General features: G+C 68.2%; 2 protein-coding genes across 2 annotated transcripts in view; both read left to right on the forward strand.

Moving 5' to 3' along the window:
- Positions 1-11,905, forward strand: part of LOC148590533 (spectrin beta chain, non-erythrocytic 2-like) — a 53,310-nt gene extending 41,405 nt beyond the window's left edge. Inside the window, exons 26-35 of the mRNA XM_088538949.1 lie at positions 954-1,198; positions 1,272-1,410; positions 2,990-3,074; positions 4,268-4,464; positions 6,525-6,661; positions 8,350-8,425; positions 8,513-8,715; positions 9,881-10,054; positions 10,731-10,773; positions 11,669-11,905. Coding sequence (XP_088395075.1) covers positions 954-1,198; positions 1,272-1,410; positions 2,990-3,074; positions 4,268-4,464; positions 6,525-6,661; positions 8,350-8,425; positions 8,513-8,715; positions 9,881-10,054; positions 10,731-10,773; positions 11,669-11,905 — 1,536 coding nt within the window. The remainder of the gene's footprint in view (positions 1-953; positions 1,199-1,271; positions 1,411-2,989; positions 3,075-4,267; positions 4,465-6,524; positions 6,662-8,349; positions 8,426-8,512; positions 8,716-9,880; positions 10,055-10,730; positions 10,774-11,668) is intronic.
- A 1,322-nt stretch (positions 11,906-13,227) lies between these two features.
- On the forward strand, positions 13,228-18,865 carry LOC148590534 (RNA-binding protein 4-like). The gene is made up of 3 exons (XM_088538942.1): positions 13,228-13,319; positions 15,709-16,131; positions 18,175-18,865. Exons 2-3 carry the CDS (start codon positions 15,720-15,722, stop codon positions 18,852-18,854), a joined length of 1,092 nt encoding a protein of 363 aa, XP_088395068.1. The 5' UTR covers positions 13,228-13,319; positions 15,709-15,719; the 3' UTR covers positions 18,855-18,865.
- The last annotated feature ends 1,986 nt before the right edge of the window (positions 18,866-20,851 follow it).

A 20,851-nucleotide genomic window follows, 5' to 3' on the forward strand; every position in this document is an offset into this window, starting at 1 on the left:
TTGCATCACATCCCTGCACGCTGCTGCACGTCCCAACACGCTGCATCACATCCCTGCACGCTGCAGCACATCCCAACAGGCTGCAGCCCATCCCAACACGCTGCATCACGTCCCTGCATGCTGCTGCACTTCCCAACACGCTGCTGCACGTCCCAACATGCTGCAGCACATCCCAACACGCTGCAGCACATCCCAACACGCTGCAGCACATCCCAACATGCTGCATCATGTCCCTGCACACTGCTGCACTTCCCAACACGCTGCAGCACATCCCAACACGCTGCATCATGTCCCTGCACACTGCTGCACTTCCCAACACGCTGCTGCACGTCCCAACATGCTGCAGCACATCCCAACACGCTATTACACATCCCAACACGCTGCAGCACATCCCAACACGCTGCAGCACGTCCCTGCATGTTGCATCACATCCCTGCATGCTGCTGCACGTCCCAACACGCTATTACACATCCCAACATGCTGCATCAAGTCCCTGCACACTGCTGCACGTCCCTGCCCGCTGCAGCACATCCCTGCACACTGCAGCACATCCCAACACGCTGCAGCACGTCCCTGCACGTTGCATCACATCCCTGCACGCTGCTGCACGTCCCAACATGCTGCAGCATGTCCCAACACGCTATTACACATCCCAACACGCTGCAGCACATCCCAACACGCTGCAGCACGTCCCTGCACATTGCTGCACGTCCCAACACGCTATTACACATCCCAACACGCTGCAGCCTGTCCCTGCACGTTGCATCACATCCCTGCACGCTGCTGCACGTCCCAACACGCTATTACACATCCCAACATGCTGCATCACGTCCCTGCACGCTGCAGCACGTCCCTCCACGCTGCATCACGTCCCAACACGCTGCAGCACGTCCCTGCCCGCTGCATCACATCCCTGCCCGCTGCAGCGCCTCACGGCCGCCGCGTCCCCGCAGGTGCAGCAGGTGCAGGACGACGCCGCGCGCCTGGCCGGGGCCTACGCGGGCGCCAAGGCCGAGGACATCGGGCGGCACGAGCGCGCCGTGAGCGCCGCGTGGGCCGCGCTGCGCGCGCGCAGCCAGGGCCGCCGCCGCCGCCTCCTCGACGCCGTCGAGCAGTTCCGCTTCCTGCGCGCCGCGCGCGACCTGGCGCTCTGGATGGACGGCGTCCGCCTGCAGATCGAGGGCCACGAGCGCCCGCGGTGACAAAGGGGACACCGGGGGGCGGGTGTTGTCACCGCCGCCGCCGCCTGACACACGGTTGTCCTCACATAGGGATGTGTCCTCGGCTGATCTAGTCATCAAGAACCACCAGAGCATCAAGGCGGAGGTGGACGCGCGCGCCGACTGCTTCGCCGCCTGCGTGGCCGCGGGCACCGCGCTGCTGCGCCAGGGCCACTACGCGGCCGACAAGGTGGCCACCAAGGGCCACCGCCTGTCCCCCTCCGCGCTGGCCCGTCCCCGTGTCCCGGGAGCCCCGAGTGTCCTCCCTGTCCTCATCCCTGTCCTTGTGCCCTCCTCGTCCCTGTCCCCGTAGTCTGGTCCCTCCTGTCCCCATCAGCCCTGTCCCTGTGCTCCCCTCATCCCCATGTCCCTGTCCCCGTAGTCTGGTCCCTCCTGTCCCCATCAGCCCTGTCTCTGTGCCCCCCTTGTCCCCGTGTCCCCATCCCCGCACTCAGGTCCCTCCTGTCCCCATCATCCCTGTCCCTCTGCCCCCCTTGTCCCCTTGTCCCTGTCCCCACACTTGAAGCCCCGTCCTGTCCCCTTCATTCCTGTCCCTGTGCCCCCCTTGTCCCTGTCCCCGCACTCGGGTCCCTCCTGTCCCCATCACCCCTGTCCCTGTGCCCTCCTCGTCCCCACGTCCCCGTCCCCACACTCGGGTCCCTCCTGTCCCCATCAGCCCTGTCCCTGTGCCCCCCTTGTCCCCGTGTCCCTGTCCCCACACTCGGGTCCCTCCTGTCCCCATCATCCCTGTCCCTGGGCCCCCCTTGTCCCCACATCCATGTCCCCACACTCAGGTCCCTCCTGTCCCCATCATCCCTGTCCCTGTGCCCCCCTCGTCCCTGTCCCCGTAGTCTGGTCCCTCCTGTCCCCATCATCCCTGTCCCTGTGCTCCCCTTGTCCCTGTCCCCACACTCGGATCCCCCTCGTCCCCCTCATCCCTGTCCCTGTGCCCCCCTTGTCCCCACGTCCCCATCCCCACACTCGGGTCCCTCCTGTCCCCTTTGGGCCCGGTCCCTCCGCGCTGGCCTGTCCCTGTGTCCTTGGAGCCCCAAATGTCCTGTCCTGGTGTCCCCCGTGTTCCTGTATCCCCCCTGTGTCCTCCTCAGCCCTGTCCCTGTGCTGCCCGTGTCCCCGTGTCCCCTCACTCGGGTCCCTCCTGTCCCCATCATCCCTGTCCCTGTGCCCTCCTCGTCCCCACGTCCCTGTCCCCTCACTCGGCTCCCTCCTGTCCCCATCATCCCTGTCCCTGTGCCCTCCTCGTCCCCACGTCCCTGTCCCCTCACTTGGATCCCTCCTGTCCCCCTCATCCCTGCCCCTGTGCTCCCCTTGTCCCTGTCCCCACACTCGGGTCCCTCCTGTCCCCATCATCCCTGTCCCTGTGCTCCCCTTGTCCCTGTCTCCATACTCAGATCCCCCCTGTCCTCATCCCTGTCCTTGTGTCCTCCTCGTCCCTGTCCCCGTAGTCTGGTCCCTCCTGTCCCCATCATCCCTGTCCCTGTGCCCCCCTTGTCCCTGTCCCCACACTCGGGTCCCTCCTGTCCTCATCCCTGTCCCTGTGCTCCCCTTGTCCCCTCGTCCCTGTCCCCTCACTTGGAGCCCTCTCCTGTACTCCTCCTCCCTGTCCCTGTGTCCTCCTTGTCCCCGTGTCCCCGTCCCCGCACTCGGGTCCCTCCTGTCCCCTCCTCCCTGTCCCTGTGCCCCCCTCGTCCCCGTGTCCCCATGTCCCCCCGCCATCGCCCACGGTCACCGTGCGCTCCCCGTGTCCCCAGATCTCGGAGCAGCTGGCGCAGCTGCAGGAGCGGCGCCGGGACATCGGCGAGCGCTGGCAGCACAAGATGGACTGGCTGCAGCTGGGTGAGCGCCCGGACGCCGGGGCCCTGTCCCCATGTCCCACTGTCCCCGTGTCCCCATGTCCCCGTGTCCCCATGTCCAAGGGGCCCACGTCCCCCCTGTACCCCATCCCCCTGGCCGTGGGGCCTCCTAGATGCCGGGGCCCTGTCCCCATATCCCCATGTCCCCCTGTCCCCCTGTCCCCATATCCCCCTGTCCGAGGGGCCCATGTCCCCCTGTCCCCATGTTTGAGGGGCCCTCCTGGACACCGGGGCCCCATCCCCCTGTCCCCCTGTCCGAGGGGCCCACGTCCCCCTGTCCCCACGTCCCCCATGTCCCCCTGTCCCCGTGTCCCCCCATGTCCCCCCGTCCGCGGGGCACTCCCGGACGCCGGGGCCCACGTCCCCCCGTCCCCCTGTCCGAGGGGCCCCCATCTCCCTGTCCCCCCATGTCCCCCCGTCCGCGGGGCGCTCCCGGACGCCAGAGACCACGTCCCCCCTGTCCCCACGTCCCCCATGTCCCCCTGTCCCCGTGTCCCCCCGTGTCCCCCCATCCACGGGGCGCTCCTGGACGCCGGGGCCACGTCCCCATGTACCCCCATGTCCCCCTGTCTGCGGGGCACTCCCGGATACTAGGACCCACGTCCCCCATGTCCCTCTGTCCCCATGTCCCCCCATGTCCCCCCATGCGCGTGGCGCTCCCGGACGCCGGGGCCCACGTCCCCCATGTCCCCCCATGTCCCCCGTCCGCGGGGCGCTCCCGGACACCGGGGCCCATGTCCCACCTGTCCCCATGTCCCCCCATCCGCGGGGCGCTCCCGGACGCCGGGGCCCACGTCCCCCATGTCCCCCCATGTCCCCCCGTCCGCAGGGCGCTCCCGGACGCCGGGGCCCACGTCCCCCATGTCCCTCTGTCCCCATGTCCCCCCATGTCCCCCCGTCCGCGGGGCGCTCCCGGACGCCGGGGCCCACGTCCCCCCGTCCCCACGTCCGCCATGTCCCCCTGTCCCCCCATGTCCCCCCGTCCGCGGCGCGCTCCCGGACGCCGGGACCCACGTCCCCCATGTCCCCCCATGTCCCCCCGTCCACGGGGCGCTCCCGGACGCTGGGGTCCACGTCCCCCATGTCCCTCTGTCCCCATGTCCCCCCATGTCCCCCCGTCCGCGGGGCGCTCCCGGACGCCAGGGCCCACGTCCCCCCGTCCCCATGTCCCCGCAGTGGCCGAGGTGCTGACGTTCGCGCGCGACGCCAGCATGGCCGAGGCCTGGCTCGCCAGCCAGGAGCCCATCGTGCGCTCGGCCGAGCTGGGCGCCAGCGTGGCCGAGGCCGAGGCCCTGCTCAAGCGGCACCAGGGCTTCCAGAAGGCCGCGGCCGCCTGGGACGAGCGCTTCGCCGCGCTGCGGCGCCTCACCACGGTGAGCGGGGCCCTTTCCGGGGGGCTGAGACCCGGCGGGTTCGGGGCATCTACCGCAGAGATCCCCATTACCATGGGGGGGCTGAGACCTGACACACTCGGTGCACTCAGAGCCCCTTTCCGGGGGGCTGAGACCCGGCGGGCTCGGTGCATCTGCCACTGAGATCCCCATTACCATAGAGGGGCTGAGACCCGGCGGGCTCGGGGCATCTGCCACTGAGATCCCCCCCTTTCCATGGGGCTGAGACCCGGCACGCTCGGTGCATCTACCGCAGAGATCCCCATTACCATGGAGGGGCTGAGACCTGACACACTCGGTGCACTCAGAGCCCCTTCCCGGGGGGCTGAGACCTGGCACGCTCGGTGCATCTACTGCAGAGATCCCCATTACCATGGGGGGGCTGAGACCTGACACACTCGGTGCACTCAGAGCCCCTTCCCGGGGGGCTGAGACCTGACGCGCTCGGTGCATCTGCCACTGAGATCCCCCCCTTTCCATGGGGCTGAGACCTGGCAGGCTCGGTGCATCTGCCACTGAGATCCCCATTACCATAGAGGGGCTGAGACCCGGTGGGCTCGGGGCATCTGCCACTGAGATCCCCATTCCCATGGGGCTGAGACCTGACGGGCTCGGGGCATCTACCGCAGAGATCCCCATTACCATGGGGCTGAGACCTGAGACACTCGGTGCATCTGCCACCGAGATCCCCATTACCATGGGGCTGAGACCTGGCGCGCTCGGTGCATCTACCACCGAGATCCCCATTCCCATGGAGGGGCTGAGACCTGGCGGGCTCGGTGCATCTGCTGCCAATATCCCCCCTTCCCATGGGGCTGAGACCTGACGGGCTCGGGGCATCTACCGCAGAGATCCCCATTACCATGGGGCTGAGACCTGACACACTCGGTGCATCTACTACCAAGATCCCCATTACCATGGTGGGGCTGAGACCTGGCGTGCTCGGTGCACGCGGAGCCCCCCAACACCTTCCTGTGGGGGGGCTGAGACCCGGTGCGCTCGGTGCATCTGCCACTGAGATCCCCATTACCATGGTGGGGCTGAGACCTGACACACTCGGTGCACTCAGAGCCCCTTCCCGGGGGGGCTGAGACCTGGCGCGCTCGGTGCATCCCACGCTGAAATCCCCATTACCATGGGGCTGAGACCTGACACACTCAGTGCACCCGGAGCCCCTTCCCGGGGGGCTGAGACCCGGCACGCTCGGTGCATCTACCACCGAGATCCCCATTCCCATGGGGCTGAGACCTGGCGCGCTCGGTGCATCTGCCGCCAATATCCCCCCTTCCCATGGGGCTGAGACCTGACGTGCTCGGTGCACCCAGATCCCCATTACCATGGGGCTGAGATCCGGCGCGCTCAGTGCACCCGGATCCCCATTCCAATGGGGCTGAGCCCCGACGCACTCGCTGCACCGGGATCCCCATTCCAATGAGGCTGAGCCCCGACGCACTCGGATCCCTATTCCCATGGGCTGAGCCCTGACGCGCTCGTTGCACCGGGATCCCCATTCCAATGGGGCTGAGCCCCGACGCACTCGCTGCACCGGGATCCCCATTCCCGTGGGGGGCTGAGACCTGACGCACTCGCTGCACCCCAATCCCCATTCCCATGGGCTGAGACCTGACGCACTCGCTGCACCCGGATCCCCATTCCCATGGGGGGGCTGAGCCCTGACGCGCTCGTTGCACCCGGATCCCCCATCCCATTCCCATGGGGCTGAGCCCTGACGCGCTCAGTGCACCGGGATCCCCCCATTCCCATGGGCTGAGCCCCGACGCGCTCGTTGCACCGGGATCCCCATTCCAATGGGGCTGAGACCTGACGCGCTCGCTGCACCGGGATCCCCCATCCCATTCCAACGGGGCTGAGACCCGATGCACTCGCTGCACCCCAATCCCCATTCCAATGGGGCTGAGCCCCAACGCGCTCGGTGCACCTGGATCCCCATTCCCATGGGCTGAGACCCGACGCGCTCAGTGCACCGGGATCCCCCCATTCCCATGGGCTGAGACCTGACGCACTCGTTGCACCCCCGGCAGCTGGAGCAGCGGGAGCGGCGGCGCCGCGAGGAGGAGGAGGCCGCGAAGAGGCCGCCCACGCCGCCCCCCGCGGCCCCCGAGGCCCCCGCGGCCACCGGCGACGTCCCCAACGGGCCGGGCACGGGGGACACGCACCGGTGACCGGGGGGGGGGCGCGGGGGGACACTGGGGACATGGGGGGGCATTGGGGACATGGGGAGACATTGGGGACATGGGGGGGCATTGGGGAGGCATGGAGGGACATGGGGGACATTGGGGACATGGGGGGACATTGGGGGGAATGGGGGGACATTGGGGACATGGGGGACACTGGGGACATGGGGGGACATTGGGGGGAATGGGGGGACATGGAGAGACATGGGGGACATTGGGGACATGGGGGGACATTGGGGGGAATGGGGGGACATTGGGGACATGGGGGACACTGGGGACATGGGGGGACATTGGGGGGTCATGGGGGGACATGGAGAGACATGGGGGACATTGGGGACATGGGGGGACACTGGGGACATGGGGGGACATTGGGGACATGGGGGGACATTGGGGGGTCATGGGGGGACATGGAGAGACATGGGGGACATTGGGGACATGGGGGGATATTGGGAACATGGGGGGAATGGAAGGACATGGGGTGATGGGGGGACATTGGGGACATGGGGGGGACATTGAGGGATGGGGGACATTGGGGGGACATGGGCGGGATGGGGGACATGGAGGGACATGGCAGACATTGAAGGATGGGGGACAATGGGGGAACATGGGGGGACATTGGGGAGATGGGACATTGGGAGTAGGGGGGACATGGGAGGACATAGAGGGACATGGGGGAACATTGGGGAGACATTGGGGACATGGGGGGACACGGGGGGACATGGGGGGACATTGGGGGAATGGAAGGACATGGGGTGATGGGGGGACATTGGGGACATGGGGGAACATGGAGGGACATGGGGGGACATTGAGGGATGGGGGACAATGGGGGAACATGGGGGGACATTGGGGGGACATTGAGGTGACAATGGGGGAATGGAAGGACATGGGGTGATGGGGGGACATTGGGGAGATGGGGGGGATGGGGGGACATGGGGGGACATTGAGGGATGGGAGACATTGGGGGGACCTTGGGAGTCATGGGGGGACATGGGAGGACATGGAGCGACATGGGGGAACATTGAGGGATGGGGGACATTGGGGGGACATTGGGGGACATTGGGGGAATGGAAGGACATGGGGGGACATGGGTGGGATGGGGGACATGGAGGGACATGGCAGATGTTGAAGGATGGGGGGCAATGGGGGAACATGAGGGGACATCGGGGAGATGGGGGGACATGGGAGGACATTGGGGGGACTTTGGGGGGATGGGGGGACACGGGGGGACATGGGGGGACATTGGGGGAATGGAAGGACATGGGGTGATGGGGGACATGGGTGGGATGGGGGACATGGAGGGACATGGGGGGACATTGAGGGATGGGGGACATTGGGGGAATGGAGGGATATGGTGGGACATCGAGGGGATGGAAGGACCTGGGGGGACATTGGGGGGACATGGGGGGACATCGAGGGGATGGAGGGACATGGGGGGACATTGGGGGGACATGGGGGGACATCGAGGGGATGGAGGGACATGGGGGGACATTGGGGGGGCATAGGGGGACATGGAAGGACATGAAGGGACATTGGGGGACGTTAAGGGATGGGGGACATTGGGGGAATGGAGGGACATGGGGGGACATCGAGGGGATGGAGGGACCTGGGGGGACCTCGGGGCTGGGGGGGGGGGGTCTCTCCCCCCCTCCTCACCCCCTCCCCATCCCCCCAGGCCCCCGGCCCCCCCGAGCCGCCCCCCCGAAGCTCCGGCCGTCAACGGGGTCTGCCCGGACGCCGCCCCCCCCCAGGTAACCCCCCCCCCACAATGTGCCCCCCCCCCAAAAAAAAAGGAGGCGGGTCCTGACCCCCCCCCTCCCCCCCCGTGTCCCCCCCAGGCGCCGCTGAGCAACGGAGCGGGGGGGGGGCCCGGGTCCCCGCGGGGGCGGCCGCGGGGGGGGGCGGCGGCCCCCCCGGAGGGGGCGCACGCGGCGACGCTGCCCCCCCGCGCCGCCCCCCCCGCCGCCCCCCCCGAGAGCCTCGAGGGCGCCCTGAGCCGCAAGCAGGAGATGGAGGCGCCGGGGAGGAGGGCGGCCAGCCGGTGAGCCCCGCCCCCTGCCGGGACACGCCCCCTGCCGCGGGACACGCCCCCTGCCCCGGGACACGCCCCCTGTCACGGGACACGCCCCCTGCCGCGGGACACGCCCCCCATTGCGACACGCCCCCCCGTGAGACACGCCCCCAATTGCGACACGCCCCTTGTCGCGACACGCCCCCTGTTGCGACATTCCCCCTGCCAGGACACGCCCCCCGCCGCCACACGCCCCCCCGTGAGACACGCCCCCAATTGCGACACGCCCCTTGTCGCGACACGCCCCCTGTTGCGACATCCCCCCTGCCAGGACACGCCCCCTGCCGCGGCACGCCCCCTGTGGCGATAGGCCCCTTGCCAGGACACGCCCCCTATTGCGACATGGGCCCTGCGGCACACGCCCCCCCGTGGGACACGCCCCCCCGTGGGACACGCCCCCTATTGCGACACGCCCCCTGTTGCGACATTCCCCCTGCCAGGACACGCCCCCGGCCTCGACACGCCCCCCCCGTGGGACACGCCCCCTCCTGTCGCGAACCGCCCCCTATTGCAATAGGCCCCTTGCCAGGACACGCCCCCTATTGCGACACTCGCCCTGGCGCGACAGGTCCTCTATTGACACGCCCCCAACCGGGACACGCCCCCCCTTTGGGGAACACCCGATAGGCTCCACCCCCTGGACACGCCCCCTGTTAGGCCCTTCCCACCAGGACACACCCCTCTAAACTCCCGCTCCTGGGACACGCCCCCTCCGGGACACACCCTTACAAGCCCCGCCCCACGCGACACGCCCATTGCAGACCCCTCCCCCTGCAGCCCCGTACCTATCCCCGCCCAAGAGCCCCGCCCCCTCGCACTGGCCACACCCCCAACATCCCCTTAAAGGGGCAATGCAGCCTCTTAAAGGGGCAACGGCTCCTTAAAGGGGCATCGGCTCCTTAAAGGGGCAACGCAGCCCCTTAAAGGGACAACGGAACCCCTTAAAGGGGCAATGGCTCCTTAAAGGGGCAACGCAGCCCCCTTAAAGGGGCAACGGAACCCCTTAAAGGGGCAACGGCTCCTTAAAGGGGCAACCTGCTCCACCGGTCCCGCCGTGTCCCCCCACGGGTGGCGTGTCCCCAGCGCGGGCCGGGCCGTCCCCCGCCATGGCCGTTGCTGTCCCCTTTGTCCCCAGGTCGTGGCAGAGCGTGTACTGCGTGCTGCGCCGCGGCAGCCTGGCCGTGTACAAGGACGCCAAGAGCGCGGGGCTGGGCGCCCCGTACCACGGCGAGGCGCCCGCCGCCCTGCGCGGCGCCCGCTGCAGCGTCGCCAGCGACTACAAGAAGCGCAAGCACGTCTTCAAGCTGGGGTGCGCCGGGGGGACACGCGGGGGGACACGCGGGGACACGCGGGGACACGGGGGGGGACACGCAGGGGGACACCTGGGGACACGGGGGGACACGGGAGGACACGCGAGGGGACACCCGGGGTCACGCGGGGACACGCGGGGACACGAGGGGAAACGGGAGGACACGCGAGGGGACACCTGGGGACACGCGGGGACACGGGGGGAAATGGGGGGAAATGGGAGGACACGCGAGGGGACACCTGGGGACACGCGGGGACACGGGGGGAAATGGGGGGAAATGGGAGGACACGCGAGGGGACACCTGGGGACACGCGGGGACACGCGGGGACACGGGGGGACACGGGGGGACACGCGGGGACATGAGGGGAAACGGGGGGAAACGGGAGGACACGTGAGGGGACACCTGGGGACACGGGGGGACACGCAGGGGGACACCCGGGGACACGGGGGGGACACGTGGGGACACGGGGGGACACGCAGGGGGACACGCGGGGACATGGGGGGACGTGGGGGGGGACACGCGGGGGGACACGCGGGGACATGCGGGGACATGGGGGGGACACGCAGGGGGACACGGGGGGACATGCGGGGACACGGGAGGACACACGGGGACACGGGGGGACACGGGGGGACACGTGGGGACAGTGCCACGCTGAGCCCCCTGTGCCCCCCCCAGGCTCAGTGATGGCAAGGAGTACCTGTTCCAGGCCAAGGACGAGGTGAGCACGGGCATCGCGTGCGCGGGGACACGCGTGTGCAGCCGGGCACGCGTGTCGGGGTTTGCACGGACATGGGGTGTCCAAACACGGTGCTGGACACGCCATGTGCCAGCGCGTGAGCCAGCTGTGTCCACGCAAACGTGCTAGTGCATGGGCACACACGTGTGTGAGCGTGTGTGCAGACACGCTGCGTGTGTGCAGACACGTGTGAACATGTGTGCCCATGCAAACACACTGTGTGTGTGCAGACATGTGTGTGCATCCATGCAAACACAGTGTGTGTGCAGACACGCGTGAACACGCATGTGCCCATGCAAACACGTGTGCATTTGTACAAACACGCTGCGTGTGTGCAGACACGCATGAACACATGTGTGCCCATGCAAACACCCTGTGTGTGTGCAGACACACGTGACCATGTGTGTCCATGCAAACACACTGTGTGTGTGCACACACGTGTGCATCCATGCAAACACACTGTGTGTGTGCAGACACGCGTGAACACGTGTGCCCATGCAAACACCCTGTGTGTGTGCAGACACACGTGTACATCCATGCAAACACAGTGTGTGTGTACAGACACGCGTGAACACGCGTGTGCCCATGCAAACACGTGTGCATCCATACAAACCCACTGCATGTGTGCAGACACGCGTGAACACGTGTGTGCCCTTGCAAACACGTGTGCACCCATACAAACACACTGCATGTGTACAGACACGTGTGAACACGCGTGTGCCCATGCAAACACATGTGCATCCATACAAACACGCTGCATGTATTTAGACACGCGTGAACACGCGTGTGCCCACGCAAACCTGCCGCAGACCCCCGGACGGCGCCACCGCGTCCCCGTCCCTTGTCCCCGCGTGAGCCGTGTCCCCGTGTCCCCCAGGCCGAGATGAGCACGTGGCTCCGCGTGATCCACGCGGCGGCGGCGGCGGCCCCGGCGGCACCGAGCGAGGACACGGCGGGCGCCAAGGGCATGACGCGGGCGCTCAGCATGCCACCGGGGCCACCAGGGCCACCAGGGCCACCAGGGCCACCGGGGCCACCGGGGACGGCCGGCGAGGGCCCCGCGCGCGGCCGCGAGCGCGAGAAACGCTTCAGCTTCTTCAAGAAGAGCAAATAGGGGCGACGGGGACGGAGGGTGGCGGGACGGGGACGGGGACGCGGCGGCCGCGGCCGTCCCCCCCGCGGGCCGGTGACGTCCCCAGCGCCGGCTGCTGCCGGCCCCCAATAAAGAGCCCGTGTAGAGAGGGCGGCTCCGAGTGGTGCTGGGGAGCGGGATACGGATGGGGTGGGAAGAGGGAGTGGGATGGGGAGAGGGAGCGGGATGGGGATGGGGCAGGGATTGGAATAGGGAGGGAATGGGATGGGGATAGGGACTGGGATGGGGCTGGGATTGGAATAGGGAGGGACTGGGATGGGGAGAGGGAGTGGGATGGGGAAGAGGGACTGCAGAGGGGAAGGAATAGGGAGGGAATGGGATGGGAATAGGGACTGGGATGGGGATGGGGCAGGGATTGGAATAGGGAGAGGACGGGATGGGAATAGGGACTGGGATGGGGCTGGGATTGGAATAGGGAGGGACTGGGATGGGGAGAGGGAGTGGGATGGGGAAGAGGGACTGCGGAGGGGAAGGAATAGGGAGGGAATGGGATGGGGGTAGGGACTGGGATGGGGACTGCAAAGGGATGGGAATAGGGAAGGAACAGGATGGGAATAAGGACTGGGATGGGGATGGGACAGGGATGTGGGGACTGTGAAAGGATGGGAATGGGGGGAAGGGGATAGGAATAGGGACTGGGATGGGGATGGGGCAGGGATGAGACTAGGGAGGGAATGGGATGGAAATAGGGACTGGGATGGGAACTGTGAAGGGATGGGAATGGGAGGGAAGGGGATGGGGATAGGGATTGGGATGGGGACGGGGACACGTGTGCTCAACGCAGGGGATGAGCCGATCCCAGGGGATCCCTCCATGGCCACTGGATCCCAGGGGATGCCCCCCCCAAACCCACAATGGGGTTTCCCAAGGGATTCCCCCCCCCCCCCCCGGATCCCAGGGGATTCCCCCCCCAAACGCACAATGAGGTTTCCCAAGGGATCCCCCCCCCCGGATCCCAAGGGATCCCCCTCCCAAACCCACAATGGGGTTTCCCAAGGGATCCCCCCGGATCCCAGGGGATCCCCCCCAGTCCCGGGGGTCTCCCCACTTCTCTTCCCCCCCCCAGGGCGGGAATGGTTCGTTCCGCCCCCCCCCCCCAGTCCCCCCTTGGGTCGTTCCAGTCCCCCCCCCCGCCCGCTCCCGATGGATCCTTCCGCCGGCCGCCGGCCACGCCCCCTCCTCCTCCGATTGGCTCCGGCGGGCGGCGGCGGCCCCGCCCACGCCGCCCATCGCAGGGGGCGCCTCCCCCACTGCTCCCGCCCCGCCGGCGCTTGACGGACAGCGGCGCCAGCCAATGGCAGCGCGGGGGCGGGGCCGCGCCGCGCAGCGCCGCCGCCGCCATTTTGTGAGGCTCGAGCGGCGGGCAGGGGCGCAGGTGGGGGCGGGGCTGCGGCGCCGCCGGTACCGGGGGGCCCGGGGGGGGTCCCGGAGCGGGGGGGCAACGTCCCGAGCACCGGGGGGGAGCGGCGGGGCCCGCTCGGGCGCTGCGGAGACGGGGGAAGCTCCGGGGCGGCCTCGGGAGGCTCCGTGAGGCCGAGGGGGCCTCGGGGGGCTCCGTGGGGCTCGGGGGGGCCTCGGGAGGCTCCGTGAGGCCCGGGGGGGTTCGGGGGGCTCCGTGGGGCTCGGGGGGCTCCGTGGGGCCTCGGGGGGGTTCGTGGGCCCGGGGGGGCCTCGAGGAGGGGCCATGAGGCAGGAGATTGGGGGGGATTGTGGAAGGGGGAGCCATAGGGAGCCCCATAGGGTTGGGGGGGGGTTCGTAGGGAGCCCTATAGGGTCAGGGGGGCCATAGGGAGCCCCATTAGGGTTTAGGGGGACTGGGGGGGGGCGTCCTAGGGGGCCCCATAGGGTTGGGGGGGCCATAGCCCTATAGGAGCTATGGTGGAAGGGGGGGGGACATAGGAAGCCCCATAGGGGACCATGGTGGAAGGGGGGCCATAGGGAGCCCCATAGGGTCCAGGGGAGCCATAGGGAGCCCAGTAGAGACCATGGTGGAAGGAGGCCATAGGCAGCGGTATAGGGTCAGGGGGGCCATAGGGAGCCCCATAGGGTTGGAGGGGTCATAGGGAGACCCATAGGGCCATAGGGAGCCCCATAGGGTCGGGGGGGGGGCATAGGGAGCCCCATAGGGAGCCCCATAGGGTCGGGGGGGGGCATAGGGAGCCCCATAGGGCGCCCCATAGCGCCGGTGCCCCCCCGTGACCTGCGTGGCGTCCCGCAGGCGCGGCCGCCATGGTGAAGCTGTTCATCGGGAACCTGCCATGCCATAGGGCTCCCCATAGGGCCATAGGGCTCCCCATAGGGCCATAGCGATCCCCATAGGGCCATAGGGAGCCCCATAGGGCCATAGGGAGCCCCATAGGGCCATAGGGCGCCCCATAGGGCCATAGCGATCCCCATAGGGCCATAGGGCGCCCCATAGGGCCATAGGGCGCCCCATAGGGCCATAGCGATCCCCATAGGGCTATAGGGCGCCCCATAGGGCCATAGGGCGCCCCATAGGGCCATAGGGAGCCCCATAGGGCCATAGCGATCCCCATAGGGCTATAGGGTGCCCCATAGGGCCATAGCGATCCCCATAGGGCCATAGGGAGCCCCATAGGGCCATAGGGTGCCCCATAGAGTCGGGGGTCCATAGGGCTCCCCATAGGGCCATAGGGCTCCCCATAGGGCCATAGCGATCCCCATAGGGCCATAGGGAGCCCCATAGGGCTCCCCATAGGGCCATAGGGATCCCCGTAGCCCCATAGGGTGCCCCATAGCCCCATAGGGCGCCCCATAGGGTCGGGTGGCCCTGTCCGTGACCGTTGGCGCATCCCGCAGGCGCGGCCGCCATGGTGAAGCTGTTCATCGGGAACCTCCCGCGCCATAGGGCGCCCCATAGGGCCATAGCGATCCCCATAGGGCCATAGCGATCCCCATAGGGCCATAGGGAGCCCCATAGGGCCATAGGGTGCCCCATAGAGTCGGGGGTCCATAGGGCTCCCCATAGGGCCATAGGGCTCCCCATAGGGCCATAGCGATCCCCATAGGGCCATAGGGCTCCCCATAGGGCCATAGGGAGCCCCATAGGGCCATAGCGATCCCCATAGGGCCATAGCGATCCCCATAGGGCCATAGGGAGCCCCATAGGGCCATAGGGCTCCCCATAGGGCCATAGGGATCCCCATAGGGCTATAGGGAGCCCCATAGGGTGCTCCATAGAGTCGGGGGTCCATAGGGCTCCCCATAGGGCCATAGCGATCCCCATAGGACCATAGGGCTCCCCATAGGGCCATAGGGATCCCCGTAGCCCCATAGGGAGCCCCATAGCCCCATAGGGTGCCCCATAGGTTTGGGGGGCCCTGTCCGTGACCGTCGGTCCGTCCCGCAGGCGTGGCCGCCATGGTGAAGCTGTTCATCGGGAACCTGCCGTGCCATAGGGCTCCCCATAGGGCCATAGGGAGCCCTATAGGGCCATAGCGATCCCCATAGGGAGCCCCATAGGGCCATAGGGAGCCCCATAGGGCACCCCATAGGTTTGGGGTCCCTGTCCGTGACCGTTGGCGCTGTGTCCCGCAGGCGCGGCCGCCATGGTGAAGCTGTTCATCGGGAACCTCCCGCGCCATAGGGCTCCCCATAGGGCCATAGGGATCCCCATAGCCCTATAGGGCTCCCCATAGGGCCATAGGGATCCCCATAGCCCCATAGGGTGCCCCATAGCCCCATAGGGCGCCCCATAGGGTCGTTGGGGCCCTGTCCGTGACCGTTGGCGCCGTGTCCCGCAGGCGCGGCCGCCATGGTGAAGCTGTTCATCGGGAACCTCCCGCGCGAGGCCACGGAGCAGGAGATCCGCGCGCTGTTCGAGCAGTACGGCAAGGTGCTGGAGTGCGACATCATCAAGAACTACGGCTTCGTGCACATCGAGGACAAGACGGCGGCCGAGGACGCCATCCGCAACCTGCACCACCACAAGCTGCACGGCGTCTGCATCAACGTGGAGGCCTCCAAGAACAAGAGCAAGGCGTCCACCAAGCTGCACGTGGGCAACATCAGCCCCACGTGCACCAACCTGGAGCTGCGCGCCAAGTTCGAGGAGTACGGCCCGGTCATCGAGTGCGACATCGTCAAGGACTACGCGTTCGTGCACATGGAGCGCGCCGAGGACGCCGTGGAGGCGCTGCGCGGCCTGGACAACACCGAGTTCCAGGGTGAGGATGGGGCCGGGATCCGCGGGATCCTCCCGGGGCCGGGGCCCGGATCCCGCCGGGATCCTCCTGGGGCCAGTGCCGGGATCCTCCCAGGGCCGGTACCGGGATCCGCAGCCCTCCCGGTGCCAGGATCCTCCCAGGGCCGGTACCAGGATCCACGGGATCCTCCCGGAGCCGGTGCCGGGATCCTCCCAGGGCCGGTACCAGGATCCACGGCCCTCCTGGAGCCGGTACCAGGATCCACGGCCCTCCTGGAGCCGGTACCGGAATCCGCAGCCCCCTTGGAGCCGGTACCGGGATCTGCAGCCCTCCCGGTACCGGGATCCACGGGATCCTCCCAGTGCCGGTACCAGGATCCTCCCAGGGCCGGTACCGGGATCCGCAGCCCCCCCAGAGCCGGTACCGGGATCCGCAGCCCTCCCGGGGCCGGTGCTGGGATCCACGGGATCCTCTCGGAGCCGGTACCGGCATCCACAGCCCTCCCGGAGCCGGTACCGGGATCCTCCCAGGGCCGGTACCGGGATCCGCAGCCCTCCCGGAGCCGGTACCGGGATCCTCCCGGGGCCGGTGCCAGGATCCACGGGATCCTCCTGGGGCCCGGATCCCACCGGGATCCTCCCGGAGCCGGGGCCCGGATCCCACCGGGATCCTCCCGGGGCCGGTGCCGGGATCCACGGGATCCTCCCGGAGCCGGGACCCGGATCCACGACCCTCCCGGAGCTGGGATCCGCAGGAGGAGGCCGCCGGAAACGGGAGCGGATCCGGCCGGAGCGGCCTCGCTTCCCGGCGTTTGGGGAGGGGGGGATCCCGTTTGCCGGGAGTGCCGGGAAGGGGAGGAATCCCAATTCCCGGCATTTGCCGGGAGCTCAGGGAAGGGGATGAATCCCGTTTGCCGGGAGCTCAGGGAAGGGGATGAATCCCGTTTGCCGGGAGCTCAGGGAAAGGGATGAATCCCGTTTGCCGGGAGTGCCAGGAAGGGGATAAACCCGCTTCCCAGCATTTGCCTGGAGCGTAGGGAAGGGGACGAATCCCATTTTCTGGGAGTACCAGGAAGGGGAGGAATCCTGTTTTCCAGGAGTACCAGGAAGGGGAGGAATCCCGCTTCCTGGTGTTTGCCTGGAGCATAGGGAAAGGGAGGAATTCCATTTGCCAGGAGCACTGGGAAGAGGAATCCCGCTTCCCGGCATTGGCCAGGAGCTCAAGGAAGGGGACAAATCCCGTTTTCCGGGAGTGCCAGGAAGGGGATGAATCCCGCTTCCCAGCATTGGCCAGGAGCACAGGGAAGGGGAGGAATCCCAATTCCCGGCGTTTGTCAGGAGTGCAGGGAAAGGGAGGAATCCCGTTTGCCGGGAGCACCAGGAAGAGGAGGAATCCCAATTCCCGGCGTTTGCCGGGAGCGCAGGGAACGGGAGGAATTCCCGTTTTTCCGCCTTGGGAAGCGCTTCCAGCCCTTCGGGGCATTCCAAGCGCCCGGGGGCTCCCGGCGCTCCGTGGGGATAGGCGGGATGCCGGCGCTCCCGCTGGGAAGGGCCGCACGGAAACCTCCTTTCCGTGCGGATCCGAAGCTGCCGGAGGGGAGCCCTTTCCACGCACGTTTCCCTTCGGCATTCCCGTATCCGGATGGCAAGGACAGATCCCGCCGCGGGGGCCGTTTCCCGCCTCCCTTTTCGCTCGGCGCAAGGAGGCCGGAGCCTCCCCGTCCTCCCGTCTCCGCCGATCCCGCTCCCGCTTCCCGGCGCCTCCCTCGCGTTCCCGGGAGGCTCCGGAAGCTCCGGAGGGGCCGGCGGCTCCCGCGCGGCGCCCGCTTCCGCAGCCTCGCCGGCACCCGGGGGTTTTTCCGGCCGTTTCCCGGGACGCGCTCCGGGTGTTGCCGCCGGATCCGCTCGGAACGGGCCCCTTTTCCCGGCGCCTCCGCGGAGGCCGCGGGAGCGGGCGGATCCCGGTAGCGGAGCGGCCGCCTGTCGTCGTTACCGCCTGTTGTCTGTGTGTGTCCCGCTGTCGTCCCCGTTAACTCTCGCCCCCCTCTGCGTCTGTTTCTTCAAGGCAAGCGGATGCGCGTGCAGTTGTCCACGAGTCGGCTCCGGACCGCGCCGGGGATGGGCGACAAGAGCGGCTGCTACCGCTGCGGGAAGGAAGGGCACTGGTCTAAAGAGTGTCCCGTAGACCGCCCGGGCCAGGCGGCCGACTTTACCGAGGCCTATAACGAGCAGTACGGCGCGGTGCGCACCCCCTACCCCGCGGGCTACGGGGAGACCGTCTATTACGATGACGCCTATGGCGGGATGGTCGACTACTACAAGCGCTACCGCGTGCGCTACGACGCCTACGCGGAGCAGACCATGGCGCAGTACTCGCAGTACGCGCAGTACTCGCAGGTGCAGTCCACGGCCATGGCGGCCGGCGGCGCCGTGGCCGCCCGCCTCCCCGCCGCGCTCGACCCCTATGACCGGGCGCTGCTGCCGACCCCCGGAGCGGCCGCCGCCGTGGCCGCCGCCGCCAGCGCGGCCGCCGCGGCCGCCTCGTCCACGTACTACGCGCGCGACCGGAGCCCCCTGCGCCGCGCCGCCGCGGCCGCCGCCGCCGCCACCAGCGTGGGAGACGCGTACTCGTACGAGCGTGGGCAGCTGTCGCCGGTGTCCTCCGTGGCTCGGGCCTCCCTCTACGACGTGCAGCGGTTCGCGCGGGACCCGTACGCGGACAGGGCGCGCTACTCCGCGTTTTGAGCCGGAGGTGAGCGCGCGCGCCGGAGACGGAATAGCGGGGAAAATCCACCCCGGAATAGCGGGAAAATCCACCCCGGAATATCGGGAAAATCCGCCCCGGAATATCGGGAAAATCCACCCCCACATCCCGGAGGATGGGGGGGGATCCGCGCGGGGCTCCCGCCGCCGGGGGGGAGGTCGGGGAGCGGAGGCTCCCGGGAGGCTCCAGAAGGATCCGGACGCTCCGTTCGCGCCCCGGCGCCGCCGCTCACCCCGCTCTGCTCTTTCTCTTGCAGGTCCGAGGCGCCCGGACGCCGGGGCCCCCCATTCCCGGCTCCCGACTTAGCTCCTAGCGGACACGGCGGCTCCTGCGTAGCCTAACCCCCCCCCCTCGCAATTCCAGGGATTTCGGAGCCTTTTCCAGGGATCGCTTCGCTTTTAGGCCCCCCGCGCTCCCCTAGCTGGTCTAGGCTCAGCTCTGAGCTAGTTTTCCCCGCCTTTCCCTTCATTTTCCTCGATTTTCCCACATTATTTTCCACGTTTTGGGATGAGGAGGGAGAACCGGCTGTAGTTTTTTTTTTTTTTCCCATGCGCGGCGGCGGCGCCGAGTCCGGAATGTCGCCGTTCCCGCCGCCTTCCCGCGGCTCCCGCCACTCTTCCCGGTGAAATAAACTCTCCAACGGAGCCGCGTGTGTGGAATCGGGAAGGGGGGAGCCGCTTCCCGGGAATCCTCCGGGAATGGAGCCCTGGGGGGTAGAAGGAATGGCCGGGAAGAGACACTGAAATCCCCTGGAATGGGAATTAGCTGGAATTCAAGCGGGAATTGTGTGGAATGGGCAGGGAGAGCTGCGATTAACCAGGATCGGGATAGAAACAGGGATCACGTGGAATGGGAGCGGGAAGCCCTGGAATCCCAACACGGAATGGGAGCGGGACGGAGCGCTCCGGAGCAAAGAAAGGCGGGAAACCCTCCCGGATCCGCCGGATCCTGGAAAAGGGGGTGATCCCAAGGGATCCCCAAGCAGGGACAGGGCAGGAGGGAAGAGGGGCCGGAATGAGGCGGGAAGCGGCACCGGGAGCCCCCGGGAACAGCGGCTCCGTGCGGCGCCCGCGTCGGGTTTGTGGCAGCTTTTCCCAAATTCCACAAAACGGGAAAAAAAACCGGGAAGGACGAGGAGAAGGTGCTGGGGGGGTTGGGAAAACGGCGGCTCCAGCTCCGGGATGAGGCCGGAACCTGCGGGCGACGCTCCCGGCGGAGCCGCCTCGTTATCCCCGGGATGGGCCGGGCGGGACCGGGACCGGGACCGGGACCGGGGGCGGCGCTGAGGGGCGGGACCGGAACCGGAGCCACAAAGGGAGCCGGGACCAAACGGGTCCCAGCGGCCGCGGGAGCAGGAGACGGAACCGGAACCGGTCCCGGGGGGTGCGAAAGAAGGAGACGGAACCGGCCCCGGTCCCGGTGCGCGCGGGAGCCGGAACTGGAACCGGAACCGGTCCCGGGGGGTGCGAAAGAAGGAGACGGAACCGGCCCCGGTCCCGGTGCGCGCGGGAGCGGCGGGACCGGCCCGAGCGGCGGAGCCGGGACCGGACCGGACCGGACCGGACCGGGGGCGTCGGGCCCGGCCGGGCGGCGCTCGCTCGCACCGAGCGCGGTCCCGGTTCGGCCGGTTCGGCCCTGGCCCCGTTCGGGCCCCCCGAGCGCTGGAGCCGGGGCCGTCCCGGTCCATAGGGGCCATCCCGGTCCATAGGGGAGCCATCCCCGTCCATAGGGGCCGTCCCGGTCCATAGGGGAGCCATCCCCATCCATAGGGACCCTCCCCATCCATAGGGGCCATCCCGGTCCATAGGGGCCATCCCGGTCCATAGGGGCCGTCCCGGTCCATAGGGGAGCCATCCCCGTCCATAGGGGCCGTCCCGGTCCATAGGGGCCGTCCCGGTCCATAGGGGAGCCATCCCCATCCATAGGGGCCATCCCGGTCCATAGGGGCCATCCCGGTCCATAGGGGAGCCATCCCCAT

Source organism: Tinamus guttatus, unplaced genomic scaffold (genome assembly GCF_059628265.1).
Source record: "Tinamus guttatus ecotype Peru unplaced genomic scaffold, ASM5962826v1 Tinamus_guttatus_pri_ptg001276l, whole genome shotgun sequence".
NCBI lineage: Eukaryota > Metazoa > Chordata > Aves > Tinamiformes > Tinamidae > Tinamus > Tinamus guttatus.

Coding starts and splice junctions, on each gene's coding strand:
- LOC148590534 (XM_088538942.1), top strand. CDS start 15,720: ATGGTGAAGCTGTTCATCGGGAACCTCCCGCGCGAGGCCACGGAGCAG. Junction 16,132..18,174: donor GGACAACACCGAGTTCCAGG/GTGAGGATGGGG, acceptor TGTTTCTTCAAG/GCAAGCGGATGCGCGTGCAG.